The sequence below is a fragment of the Daktulosphaira vitifoliae genome, unplaced genomic scaffold, assembly GCF_025091365.1.
Source record: "Daktulosphaira vitifoliae isolate Bord-2020 unplaced genomic scaffold, ASM2509136v1 Scaffold_1, whole genome shotgun sequence".
Lineage (NCBI taxonomy): Eukaryota > Metazoa > Arthropoda > Insecta > Hemiptera > Phylloxeridae > Daktulosphaira > Daktulosphaira vitifoliae.
The window spans coordinates 59,009,073-59,022,565 of record NW_026099572.1 but is presented as its reverse complement, the minus strand read 5'-3'; the positions used below and the strand labels follow the sequence as shown (position 1 = coordinate 59,022,565).

General features: G+C 23.6%; 1 protein-coding gene across 50 annotated transcripts in view; it reads left to right on the top strand.

The window, feature by feature from the left end:
- The window catches only part of LOC126908205 (putative per-hexamer repeat protein 5), a 16,595-nt gene extending 3,352 nt beyond the window's left edge, over positions 1-13,243 (top strand). The window contains exons 3-29 of one of the 50 annotated variants that reach the window (XM_050690122.1): positions 1,273-1,302; positions 2,593-2,736; positions 8,091-8,120; positions 8,301-8,330; positions 8,510-8,539; positions 8,728-8,751; positions 8,935-8,964; positions 9,146-9,175; positions 9,359-9,388; positions 9,570-9,599; positions 9,782-9,811; positions 9,990-10,019; positions 10,202-10,231; positions 10,413-10,442; positions 10,625-10,654; positions 10,833-10,862; positions 11,045-11,074; positions 11,256-11,285; positions 11,468-11,497; positions 11,676-11,705; positions 11,888-11,917; positions 12,099-12,128; positions 12,311-12,340; positions 12,522-12,551; positions 12,734-12,763; positions 12,942-12,971; positions 13,154-13,243. In XM_050690122.1, coding sequence (XP_050546079.1) covers positions 1,273-1,302; positions 2,593-2,736; positions 8,091-8,120; positions 8,301-8,330; positions 8,510-8,539; positions 8,728-8,751; positions 8,935-8,964; positions 9,146-9,175; positions 9,359-9,388; positions 9,570-9,599; positions 9,782-9,811; positions 9,990-10,019; positions 10,202-10,231; positions 10,413-10,442; positions 10,625-10,654; positions 10,833-10,862; positions 11,045-11,074; positions 11,256-11,285; positions 11,468-11,497; positions 11,676-11,705; positions 11,888-11,917; positions 12,099-12,128; positions 12,311-12,340; positions 12,522-12,551; positions 12,734-12,763; positions 12,942-12,971; positions 13,154-13,188 — 923 coding nt within the window. In that variant the 3' untranslated portion in view covers positions 13,189-13,243. Of the gene's footprint in view, positions 1-1,272; positions 1,303-2,592; positions 2,737-8,090; positions 8,121-8,300; positions 8,331-8,509; positions 8,540-8,721; positions 8,752-8,934; positions 8,965-9,145; positions 9,176-9,358; positions 9,389-9,569; positions 9,600-9,781; positions 9,812-9,989; positions 10,020-10,201; positions 10,232-10,412; positions 10,443-10,624; positions 10,655-10,832; positions 10,863-11,044; positions 11,075-11,255; positions 11,286-11,467; positions 11,498-11,675; positions 11,706-11,887; positions 11,918-12,098; positions 12,129-12,310; positions 12,341-12,521; positions 12,552-12,733; positions 12,764-12,941; positions 12,972-13,153 lie in introns of all 50 variants that reach the window. The other 49 variants (XM_050690118.1, XM_050690158.1, XM_050690153.1 and 46 more) reach the window with 49 other exon arrangements.
- The last annotated feature ends 250 nt before the right edge of the window (positions 13,244-13,493 follow it).

Genomic DNA, 13,493 nt, shown 5'->3' with positions numbered 1-13,493 from the left:
CCTCTTCTTCTCCCAGAAATGAAAAATTTTAATTACATTATCTTTCATTTGTTTTCTTATAAAATCCACGATATCTCTTATTATTTGGTAGAATTTTTAATGACTTAAAATGAAACATACAATTAAAATATTTGTGTTACAATTATTAAAATAAAATAAAAACATTTTTTACTGGTTGGTCTTATATGAGCATGAGAATGATTGAGTTATTATGTATTTATTAAATAAAATGAATAAGCGAATTTATAATATTTGCCGAGTACTTCTTGTACTCGTTGAAAGATCATAAGGTGAAGGAGTAGTAAATCTAATTTACAGTTTTTGTGCCCTTTTGTAATTTTATACATACGTTCCTGAAATTACAGCCTGCGTCTGTGGTTAAAATCCATTTGCACATATTATCTTTAGTTCTTTCTACTTCTGATCGTCGATCCCTATAACTCTTCAACAATTATTTGAACTAATAAACGATAGGTCGTTGAAAAAATGACAAATCATAACTGGTTAATAATATAAAACAAAATAAAAAATTTAGAAATATAATAAAATGGCCTTTAAAATTAAAAAAATTCTCTTCAACCCCTGTAAATTAGAGAAGTGCATAAAAAATGACAATATTTTAAATACACAAAATACATTAAATGAATATCAAACTTATTTAAACTAAAAACTAAACAAAACAATATTAAAAGAATATTAAGGATTTGAAATAATAATTTTAAATTATAATCCTGTCTATAGTTGGGATTAGTTATTTAACCAACGTTAAAATTCATTTGATGGTCGACTATTTTTAGTTATATTTAATTCAATAAAACCCAGAGAGATACTTAATTTCGCCAGAAAGACAGGACTGTTTGGTCATCTTTAGAAGTGACTTTTTAATTAAAAAATCAAAATAATTGTTCATGCTTTTTTATCAAAATAAAATTTTTTTTTGAAACATTTTTAATGCTCAAACAAGATTTTTGGTTTAATCTATACATTAAGTAAATTAAAGTAAATAAAAACCATAATTATGGATGTAAAATTAATTATTTTAAAATTACTAACATTCAGTTAATGTGAGTAATTAGTTTAATTTTTGAATAATTATAGTTCTTAAAATAATGATAATAAAAATAATATTGTGTAATAAACAAAAATTAAATAATAGGAAAGAAAGGTAAAAGAGTGTAATATTATAATAGGATACAATTAATAATTCCATATGCTCTTGAATTTTAAAACTTTAAGCGACTTTAAATAAAACAACAAATCTACGATGTTTAGTTGAAGTTGATGGTGCTGGTTCTTCAATTAGTAAGCAAATAATTACTAACATTAAGATAATATTACGGCTCAATACATATGATTTACATTGTGTATTACTAAGTTTTTTTTGTAAAACAATAAATTATGTTTATTCGCTTCTTCAATTAACATTAATTATTATTTTTATACATAAACACATCCATAAAGTTTCGATATACCTTTAATCGGTTGTACTTTACATTTAAAACTTTTTGGAACTTACAATAAAAATAAATAATTAAAAATCATTCGGTCAAATAATATAATAAGTATTATAAATAATTTCATATTTTGTTATGATAGTAATGTCATGTTTGATTTTATAAATCTTTACTACAATTAGCGAAATATATTTTTAATCATAAGGTCTTATATATTCATGTGTTTTTACCAAAGTAAAATTTATATTGAAACAGATTTTTAAAGCTTAAATAAGTTTTTTTCATAAAATTTTTGCATTTAATAAATTTAATTTCAGTTTAGGCACTTTATAATTGAATGAAAGAAAATTATTTGCTTTTACATAGTTTATTTTGCCATTGGATAGAATGAAAAGTTTTTATGATAAATAACATCATGGCGTTATTAAAATCTATTAAACATACATAATTTTGTATTCCCTTGGATTTTTGATGAACTGTTATCCCTAAATTCAATCGAATAAAATAATAATATATAAAATAAAAAAGACAAATCTACTATATTTAGTAGTAGATGATGCTGGTGATCCTTCAAATATTAAGATTAATTAGATTAAGTTATATAACGGCAAATTTCATAATATTACCATTGTAATGTACTTATCAGTAAGTAATGTAACGAGTTTCTATTGTTCTCATTTTTTATAACAATTTACCTGTATCCTTACATAACACTGTATATTCTTATGAACAAAGTTATTTTTAATTACTTGATTAAATTAATGGAAATGTGACTCAATTTTTTTAGTTATAAATATATTTAATTTTATAACGAGTACTATTTAATAAATTGTTCTTTGATTTTTTGATTATTCCTATCAAATTTAATATTTTATAAGGAGAAGTTCATTTAAAGAATTTTAACATAAATATTAATATTTATAAGTGAGCATTGAATGTTAGTACTTCCATTTTTTAGCATCTTCGACTAATAAGTTGATAATGGGAATTTAAAAATATTTAAAATAAAGTCATATAATATACAAAAAAAAACAGAACTCCTACATTTTACGTTACACGCCATTTATTGAAATATTTAAAACATTCTAATATTAGCATTATAATATTTTACTTTTATTTTGTTATATATATTTTGTAGAATGTCCTATTTGTAAGAATACGATAAGCGAAGATATTTATGCACTACCATGTGCACATACATATTGTCGAGTATGTATATTGCCATGGTTACAAAGTAATGATACATGTCCAGTATGTCGAACTCGAGTCATTGTCAACAGAGGTAACTTATACAAATAATACACATAGTTGATATTTAGTCATTACAAACTCACTAAAATATATTACACTACAACAATGCTACCCTAGTAAATACGCCTTAGATGTTCCTTGTAATTTTACTAAATCAGTTTTAAAAAATCGTGTTGGGTAACTAGTCAAGTTATATACCCTTAAAAATGTACAGAATTCAAATTCATTAAAAAAAATTATAGTTGACAATTTATTTCTAATATGTGGATGTACAATTAATGATAAATGCACTCTTAAATCTTTATACTTTTAGCGAAATAAAATTAAAAAAAAAACATACTAGATTGAATTTCACAAAAAAAACCAAAAATATCTATAATGAACGGAATTGTTCAACTAAATGCAAATACTACAACTCTTATCATCATTTGATTACTCTTATAATTATAGAGTACGTCAACGATTTCTTTTATGATATTGATATTGTACTAAATTACAGCTATATTATTAAGCAACATTGAAAATAAAAATTATTTCCGATATCTGAATATATCAATATCGAGAAAAAAAATTTATATTCAAAAATTAAATTTATAATCTAAATGTTTTCACCATTTTTTTATTTTCAAGTATACCGTTAAGTTACCATTGTTGTAAAAATCAAACTATTGTATACTAACCAAATAAGTTAACAATATTAATATGAAAAAATATATAGATAATAGCTATATCTCATAACGATAATTAAATATTTTTAAATTACTTTTTAACACTCTTATATTAGTTTCACGTGTATGTTGTGGGTTGTGTGTTTGTTGTTTGTAAATCTCCAAGCGCCACGTGATATTATTCTCGCGTATCCGTCGTCTATAGCCTTGAGACTAGACTGTCGTAACGCATTCTCCCCACCCCGCTCACCATTCGACGATAACAATATTTTCCTGTATAATTTTATTTTTGGTTTTCGTACCCGTATACGCGTGCGTGACATAAATTTTATATATATATATAAACAAATTTTTATTTTGACTGACCAATACCGTGCCTCACGTATATATATATATATTTATATTCCTACCGCCCCTGCCGCCGTTTATACCTTAGGTATAACGTTCCCCCCGCTCACAAAACACGGCTAACGAAACACGTGACGAAGCAGATGTAAACTAGGAAGCTTTAATAAAAAATAAAATGAATTATTTATTTATTGGAAATAAAAATAGTAGGAGTGATAAACTTAAAGAGATATTAAAATGTTAATAATCGTAAAAATCTACATACCTGGTACATAAGACGTTTGCTAGTTCACGATTTTTTATTTGCGCGTGTAAAATATTAAAATAATAAATTTATAGTTTTCAAATAATCAATTGTGCGTTAACGTCAATTAAACACTTATGTGACGTTTTTTTTGTTTAATATAAATAAGTTTAAAAAACAAGGAAAAATATTAACAAATTACTGAAAATCAAACAAATATGCATTTTCACTTTTGCCTCTATATAATAAATGTAATTTTTTATCATCATTGTTGATATTGTAAGCTTCGATTTCTTCATTAGTTAATTTTAATCTTGGGATAAACACATTTATATTGTTGAATAGACAACCAACAACGAGAACCCAATTTTGTGTGCTTGTATTTTTCATAGATATGACTTTGTATGGCGTGTGTTCCTCCAGATCACTTATTTTTGAATATCTTTATAATTTAGTCTGATCGTTCAACTGTTTCTTTAATTGTTACATTCTAAAATAAAAAATTAATAAAGTTTTAAACAATTCTAAACATAAACTAGTAACCAAAGTCATTAGAAAACAGTTTAAATGAAAAATATATCTAAATGTATTACTTACTTTATTTTATATCAAAAGATAACAAGTCACAGAAATTCTTAAGGACAACTAATAGAAATAATCAAACAAATGGTTTTTTGGTATAATCGTTTTAGAAAAGATAGTAAGTGAATGAGTCTGAAATTAATGTGACGTTCTTTTATAGAGGCCGAAGATCTTGTTTAGACAAGTTTGGGTTGGTTTAAACAGGTTCAGATACTACACAAAGGATGTTAGAAACTATCGGAGGCTGGGCGGCGGCGTTCGTTTAACAATATATGCGATATAGCAAGGTACTCATGGGCAGTGAAGAAAGCTTTTGCGTTTAGGGCTACGGCACGTCAAACACGTGGACTCAACGCGTACTATAGGCACGTTCAAGGATTAACGCGTACCTACCATTTAGGTTAGTTTTCGTTGGGTTTCACCCATTGTGCGCACCTCATACCCAATTGACTTGATTTGGTTTACCCACCTAGGTTTTATCACCGAAGTGTTATTACCAACTATTGTATGTAGGACGTTCTCGACGGTGACAATTACTTAATTGTAACCAACAATAACATCATAGAGTTTGTTAACAAGTCGTTCAAGGAATAGTCAAGGACAAGTGTGGTGGCGGCGGCCGCTACATGATGTACACTATTTCAATGTAATGTTTACATTTAATGTTAAACGCAGTGAAGATTCGTGGGTGCTGGTGGTAGGAGTGGGACTTTAAATGCAGGCACGTAGCCAGAAAATGTTTATTGGAGGGGCCAACAATTTTGGGCCTTTGTATCATTTTCCATAATTTGTTTACCATGAAAAGATTGTGGGGGGGGTCCCTCCACTCCTTCTTAAACAGTATCCCATTCTATGAATCTTACAAGTTCAAAATTTGTGTTTATTTTTCGAAAATTGGTGGATTATTCCAAAAGTTACATAATCTGCTATTTCCTTATTAATATCCTGATTAAGATAAAGTATGTCGAATGAAAAAGAGATTATTAAAAAATATTATTTCTCATAAAAAAATTGTGCTGATCCATACATTTTTCAAAAAGTTATAGCATTATAAAGTTAAAAATGTAAAATACAAAATCGAGAATTTTTACACAAAATTATCATTTGGTAGCCATTTTCACCGTGAAGACAAAATTAACTCCGAAATTTTTTTAAATAAAATAGTACATTACGTTAGCTTTAATTTAAGATATAGATAAAAGTGTCAGACTTTCCGGAACATTTTTAAAATTTAATTGAAAAAAGTTAATTTTTTGTGAAAAAGTTGTCATTTTAAATCCCCCCCGTGGGCAGGTAAAGGGTCAGATTTATAAAAAAAATATATCAAATGAAAAGTAACGATATCATACATCTTTATAAAAAAGTTATGGCAATTTTTGAGGGTAATGTCTTCGACTAGATACGATTTGTGATCTTTTGACGTATTACTGAAAGAAATGAGTTCAGTGAGAGCTGAGAAAAAGTGGTAACAGACACAAAAAAAAACACACCATAGTAAAAATAATACCTTCTCAGCTTTGCATCGAAGCTAATAAAATAATGATATGAACATAAGCTGATTTAATTTTTCAACTTTTAAGCTATTAAGAAAAAATAATTTATTCCTAAATACTAATAACAATTAAGTTATAAAAAATTTTAAAATAAATATAAATTATAAACAATGTAAAATTTTATTTTATTTTATTTAAAATTAAAAACAATTCCTGCCTTTTTTTAGTCATATTTTAATTACTATTATTTAGAGCACGCAAATAACAAATTAACAAAAACAAATAAATTACCTATTGTAACTACTAAATTATAAAAAAAGAAAAAAATTAAAGATAAGATTTATCAAAAATTTTTTATAGAGTATACTCTATCGAATTTTGTAATCAACTAGATTCTAATCAATGCAGATACTTGGTAGTTTGTTATCATTTGTTAGACCAGAGTTAAAAAAAATTTACCTACAACCACGTTTGGAGTAATTGCTATTCCATTTATTATTACGTCTAGAACGTTATCTTTTTCAAATAACGTTGTCTATGAATATAAAAATGAAAATACAGCCATAATAATAACTGTATTACTCAATAGTAATCATCAATGTATATAAGGCCTAGCACGTTTTTGATAATTCGTAAAAATAATTGAATTTTAAATTTGGGGGGGCCGGCTCTGGGCCACATTAAATTTAAGTGGGGCCAGGCCCACCCAGGCCCACCCTTGTCTACGTGCCTGTTTAAATGTAATACCGCTAGTTATAGGTATAAAATAAAAATGTCAAATTAAATATAATAAAATAAAATGCAATACACATATTATTATTTTAAAGGCGCAGTAGAAAATAATAATAATAATAGCGATTATACTATTATAGCAACTGATAACGACGAACATACACATAGTTAATTCTAAAAATATATTACCAATTATAGTAAATATATTAATTATATTTAATTAAATGTAATATACTAATATATAAGAGATGGTTTTCTAAGCATCTGTGAAGCAATGATAAAGTACTATGTAAAAATTAAAATGCTGACCTATTAACGTTATAATATGGCGCTACTTTTGTTGTTGGAAATATGCTGACCTTAACATCTGGAAGTCGAGGATAAAATTTTTAGAAATTATAATGCCATAACAACAGACATTGTCATTAATCTCATAAAATGAATTACAGCAGTGATTATTACTGTGCGGCGACATCTTTGATATTGGAAATATGCTTACCTAAGCGTCTGATAGGCAATAATAACATTCATAGAAAACGTTGTTAGTTTAAGTTGGATTCATCCCCACCTCTCCCATTAGGTTAATTTATGTCAAGTTTCAATACCCCCTCCCTCTTTAGGAATTGTTGACAGACACCAATGTAGCGTTAATATTAAATAAATATGTTTTAAGAATAGTCAAGGACACTTATGATCGTGGCGGGCGCTACTTGACGTACACTATTTCAATGTAATGCGTACATTTAAACGTACGTAATTCAGTTACCGTTATTAGTAAACATGAGATTTACCTTATTCTCCAGTAAATAACACCGTAGGAGGAAAACAACTATTTTTGAATGGTTACCTTCCCCACCGCTGACATAAAAATATAGTGCGCATGCACACTATAGTTTATAACCGCCCCTTTGAATGACCATAAAACCCCGAACTTAACACTAGACTACGACACTCTTTACCACCTCAATGATAAGATCACGCCTCCCCTTTACTCCTCGATTATAAGACCACGCCCACCCCTTTGTCGCACCATCTAGAGATCACGACCTCTGTATGACACTGACTACACCCCTCCCCATCACTTGAAAAAGACATTTTTAAAAATTGAGGATTCCTAGAGGGCCTAGAAACCACTATTTTACTCTTCTTTACTAACATTTTGTTATTTTTGAATAATAACTTTATTCTATTTTAATTTTCACTTATTAAGATATTAATAATGTTAATATCATTACTCTAAAATTAATGATTTTGTTTAATTTTTCAATTAGACTATATTTAATGAAAAATAATAAAAAGACTGATCATTTTTGTTTAGGTAAAAATGATATCAGTGGTACTTCATTTGGTAAGAAATAAATTAGTATAATTTTGTCAATTTTGAATTAAAAGTTTATTTTAATTTATATTTCACTTCTAAAATATTAATAATGTTAACAATTTTAATTTAAAATTAATAAAATTATTGAATTGTGCAATTTTAATTCATTTTAAGATATATCATAAAAACCTTATCATGTTTGTTTAGGTATAGGTGTTAGCAGTGGTACTGTAACTGGTAAGAAATACATTACTAACAATTTGTTATTTTCGAATAAAAAGTTTATTTTATTATAAATTTATCATATTTAAATATTGATAATTTTGTAATTTGTATTTAACTTATTAATTTTATTGGATTTTTCAATTTCAATTATTTAACGATATGTAATAAAAAAATTAATCATTTATTTTTAGGCGAATGTGATCGTCGTGGTACTTCAACTGGTATGAAATAAATTAGTAACAATTTGTTATTTTCGAATAAAAAATTTTTCTAAATTAATATTTCACTTATTAAGATATTTTTATTTTTAAGAATATGAATTAAAAATTAATATTATTGTAGAATTGTGCAATTTGTATTCATTTAACAAAATTTAATAAAAAACAAAATCATTTTTGGTTAGGTATAGGTGTTAGCAGTGGTACTGTAACTGGTAAGAAATACATTACTAACAATTTGTTATTTTCGAATAAAAAATTATTCTTAATTTATATTTCACTTAATAAGATGTTCAAAATATTAGTAATTTAAATTTAAATCAAAATTATATTTTAGAATTGTGCAATTTGTATTCAGTTAACGATAAGTAATAAAAAAACAAATCATTTATGTTTAGGTACAGGAATTAGCAGTGGTACTTCAACTGGTAAAAAATAAATTACTAACAATTTGTTATTTTCAAATATTAAGTTTATTTTATTTTGAATTTATCATATTAAAATATTGATAATTTTAATAATATGGTTTAAAAATTAATAATTTTGTTGAATTCTTCACTTTTCATTTATTTTACACGTGTAATATAAAAATTAATCATCTATTTTAAGGCGCATGTGATCGTCGTGGTACTTCAACTGGTAAGAAATAAATTACTAACAATTTGTTATATTCGAATAAAAAATTTTTCTTAATTTATATTTCACTTAATAAAATGTTCAAAATATTAGTAATTTAAATTTAAATCAAAATTATATTTTAGAATTGTGCAATTTGTATTCAGTTAACGATAAGTAATAAAAAAACAAATCATTTTTGTTTAGGTACAGGAATTAGCAGTGGTACTTCAACTGGTAAAAAATAAATTACTAACAATTTGTTATTTTCAAATATTAAGTTTATTTTATTTTGAATTTATCATATTAAAATATTGATAATTTTAATAATATGGTTTAAAAATTAATAATTTTGTTGAATTCTTCACTTTTCATTTATTTTACACGTGTAATATAAAAATTAATCATCTATTTTAAGGCGCATGTGATCGTCGTGGTACTTCAACTGGTAAGAAATAAATTAATAACAATTTGTTATTTTCGAATAAAAAATTTTTCTTAATTTATATATCATTTATTAAAATATTGTTATTTTTAAGAATATGAATTAAAAATTAATACTATTGTAGAATTGTGCAAATTGTATTCATTTAACAATATGTAATAAAAAAAAAAATCATTTTTTGTTAGGTATAGGTGTTATTAGTGGTACTGTAACTGGTAAGAAATACATTACTAACAATTTGTTATTTTCGAATAAAAAGTTTATTTTATTATAAATTTATCATATTTAAATATTGATAATTTTGTAATTTGTATATAACTTATTAATTTTGTTGAATTTTCAATTTCAATTATTTAAGGATATGTAATAAATAAATTAATCATTTATTTTTAGGCGAATATGATCGTCGTGGTACTTCAACTGGTATGTAATAAATTACTAACAATTTGTTATTTTCGAATAAAAAATTTGTCTAAATTAATATTTCACTTATTAAGATATTTTTATTTTTAAGAATATGAATTAAAAATTAATACTACTGTAGAATTGTGCAATTTGTATTCATTTAACAATATGTAATTAAAAAACAAATAATTTTTGTTTAGGTACAGGAATTAGCAGTGGTACTTCAACTGGTAAAAAATAAATTACTAACAATTTGTTATTTTCAAATATTAAGTTTATTTTATTTTGAATTTATCATATTAAAATATTGATAATTTTAATAATATGGTTTAAAAATTAATAATTTTGTTGAATTCTTCACTTTTCATTTATTTTACACGTGTAATATAAAAATTAATCATCTATTTTAAGGCGCATGTGATCGTCGTGGTACTTCAACTGGTAAGAAATAAATTACTAACAATTTGTTATTTTCGAATAAAAAATTTTTCTTAATTTATATATCATTTATTAAAATATTGTTATTTTTAAGAATATAAATTAAAAATTAATACTATTGTAGAATTGTGCAAATTGTATTCATTTAACAATATGTAATAAAAAAAAAAATCATTTTTTGTTAGGTATAGGTGTTATTAGTGGTACTGTAACTGGTAAGAAATACATTACTAACAATTTGTTATTTTCGAATAAAAAGTTTATTTTATTATAAATTTATCATATTTAAATATTGATAATTTTGTAATTTGTATATAACTTATTAATTTTGTTGAATTTTCAATTTCAATTATTTAAGGATATGTAATAAATAAATTAATCATTTATTTTTAGGCGAATATGATCGTCGTGGTACTTCAACTGGTATGTAATAAATTACTAACAATTTGTTATTTTCGAATAAAAAATTTGTCTAAATTAATATTTCACTTATTAAGATATTTTTATTTTTAAGAATATGAATTAAAAATTAATACTACTGTAGAATTGTGCAATTTGTATTCATTTAACAATATGTAATTAAAAAACAAATAATTTTTGTTTAGGTACAGGAATTAGCAGTGGTACTTCAACTGGTAAAAAATAAATTACTAACAATTTGTTATTTTCAAATATTAAGTTTATTTTATTTTGAATTTATCATATTAAAATATTGATAATTTTAATAATATGGTTTAAAAATTAATAATTTTGTTGAATTCTTCACTTTTCATTTATTTTACACGTGTAATATAAAAATTAATCATCTATTTTAAGGCGCATGTGATCGTCGTGGTACTTCAACTGGTAAGAAATAAATTAATAACAATTTGTTATTTTCGAATAAAAAATTTTTCTTAATTTATATATCATTTATTAAAATATTGTTATTTTTAAGAATATGAATTAAAAATTAATACTATTGTAGAATTGTGCAAATTGTATTCATTTAACAATATGTAATAAAAAAAAAAATCATTTTTTGTTAGGTATAGGTGTTATTAGTGGTACTGTAACTGGTAAGAAATACATTACTAACAATTTGTTATTTTCGAATAAAAAGTTTATTTTATTATAAATTTATCATATTTAAATATTGATAATTTTGTAATTTGTATATAACTTATTAATTTTGTTGAATTTTCAATTTCAATTATTTAAGGATATGTAATAAATAAATTAATCATTTATTTTTAGGCGAATATGATCGTCGTGGTACTTCAACTGGTATGTAATAAATTACTAACAATTTGTTATTTTCGAATAAAAAATTTGTCTAAATTAATATTTCACTTATTAAGATATTTTTATTTTTAAGAATATGAATTAAAAATTAATACTACTGTAGAATTGTGCAATTTGTATTCAGTTAACGATAAGTAATAAAAAAACAAATCATTTTTGTTTAGGTACAGGAATTAGCAGTGGTACTTCAACTGGTAAAAAATAAATTACTAACAATTTGTTATTTTCAAATATTAAGTTTATTTTATTTTGAATTTATCATATTAAAATATTGATAATTTTAATAATATGGTTTAAAAATTAATAATTTTGTTGAATTCTTCACTTTTCATTTATTTTACACGTGTAATATAAAAATTAATCATCTATTTTAAGGCGCATGTGATCGTCGTGGTACTTCAACTGGTATGAAATAAATTAATAATAATTTGTTATTTTCGAATAAAAAATTTTTCTAAATTAATATTTCACTTATTAAGATATTTTTATTTTTAAGAATATGAATTAAAAATTAATACTACTGTAGAATTGTGCAATTTGTATTCAGTTAACGATAAGTAATAAAAAAACAAATCATTTTTGTTTAGGTACAGGAATTAGCAGTGGTACTTCAACTGGTAAAAAATAAATTACTAACAATTTGTTATTTTCAAATATTAAGTTTATTTTATTTTGAATTTATCATATTAAAATATTGATAATTTTAATAATATGGTTTAAAAATTAATAATTTTGTTGAATTCTTCACTTTTCATTTATTTTACACGTGTAATATAAAAATTAATCATCTATTTTAAGGCGCATGTGATCGTCGTGGTACTTCAACTGGTAAGAAATAAATTACTAACAATTTGTTATTTTCGAATAAAAAATTTTTCTTAATTTATATATCATTTATTAAAATATTGTTATTTTTAAGAATATAAATTAAAAATTAATACTATTGTAGAATTGTGCAAATTGTATTCATTTAACAATATGTAATAAAAAAAAAAATCATTTTTTGTTAGGTATAGGTGTTATTAGTGGTACTGTAACTGGTAAGAAATACATTACTAACAATTTGTTATTTTCGAATAAAAAGTTTATTTTATTATAAATTTATCATATTTAAATATTGATAATTTTGTAATTTGTATATAACTTATTAATTTTGTTGAATTTTCAATTTCAATTATTTAAGGATATGTAATAAATAAATTAATCATTTATTTTTAGGCGAATATGATCGTCGTGGTACTTCAACTGGTATGTAATAAATTACTAACAATTTGTTATTTTCGAATAAAAAATTTGTCTAAATTAATATTTCACTTATTAAGATATTTTTATTTTTAAGAATATGAATTAAAAATTAATACTACTGTAGAATTGTGCAATTTGTATTCATTTAACAATATGTAATTAAAAAACAAATAATTTTTTATTAGGTATAGGTGTTAGCAGTGGTACTGCAACTGGTTAGAACTACATTACTAACAATTTGTTATTTTCGAATAAAAAATTATTCTTAATTTATATTTCACTTAATAAAATATTGTTATTTTTTATTGGCTTTCAATACAAAGTATTATTATAGCTTAACAATTACATAAAATGAGAAAATAAAAAAAAAAAAATAATAAAAATAATAATTAGAAAAATAATAGTACAAATGATCTTTCATCAACAAAATTACAGTAAACATCGTTAAATAAAAAAACCAGCTGAATGAATGAAAGAAATAACTAAAGATATTATTTTTCAGAATATGAATTAAAAATTAATAAT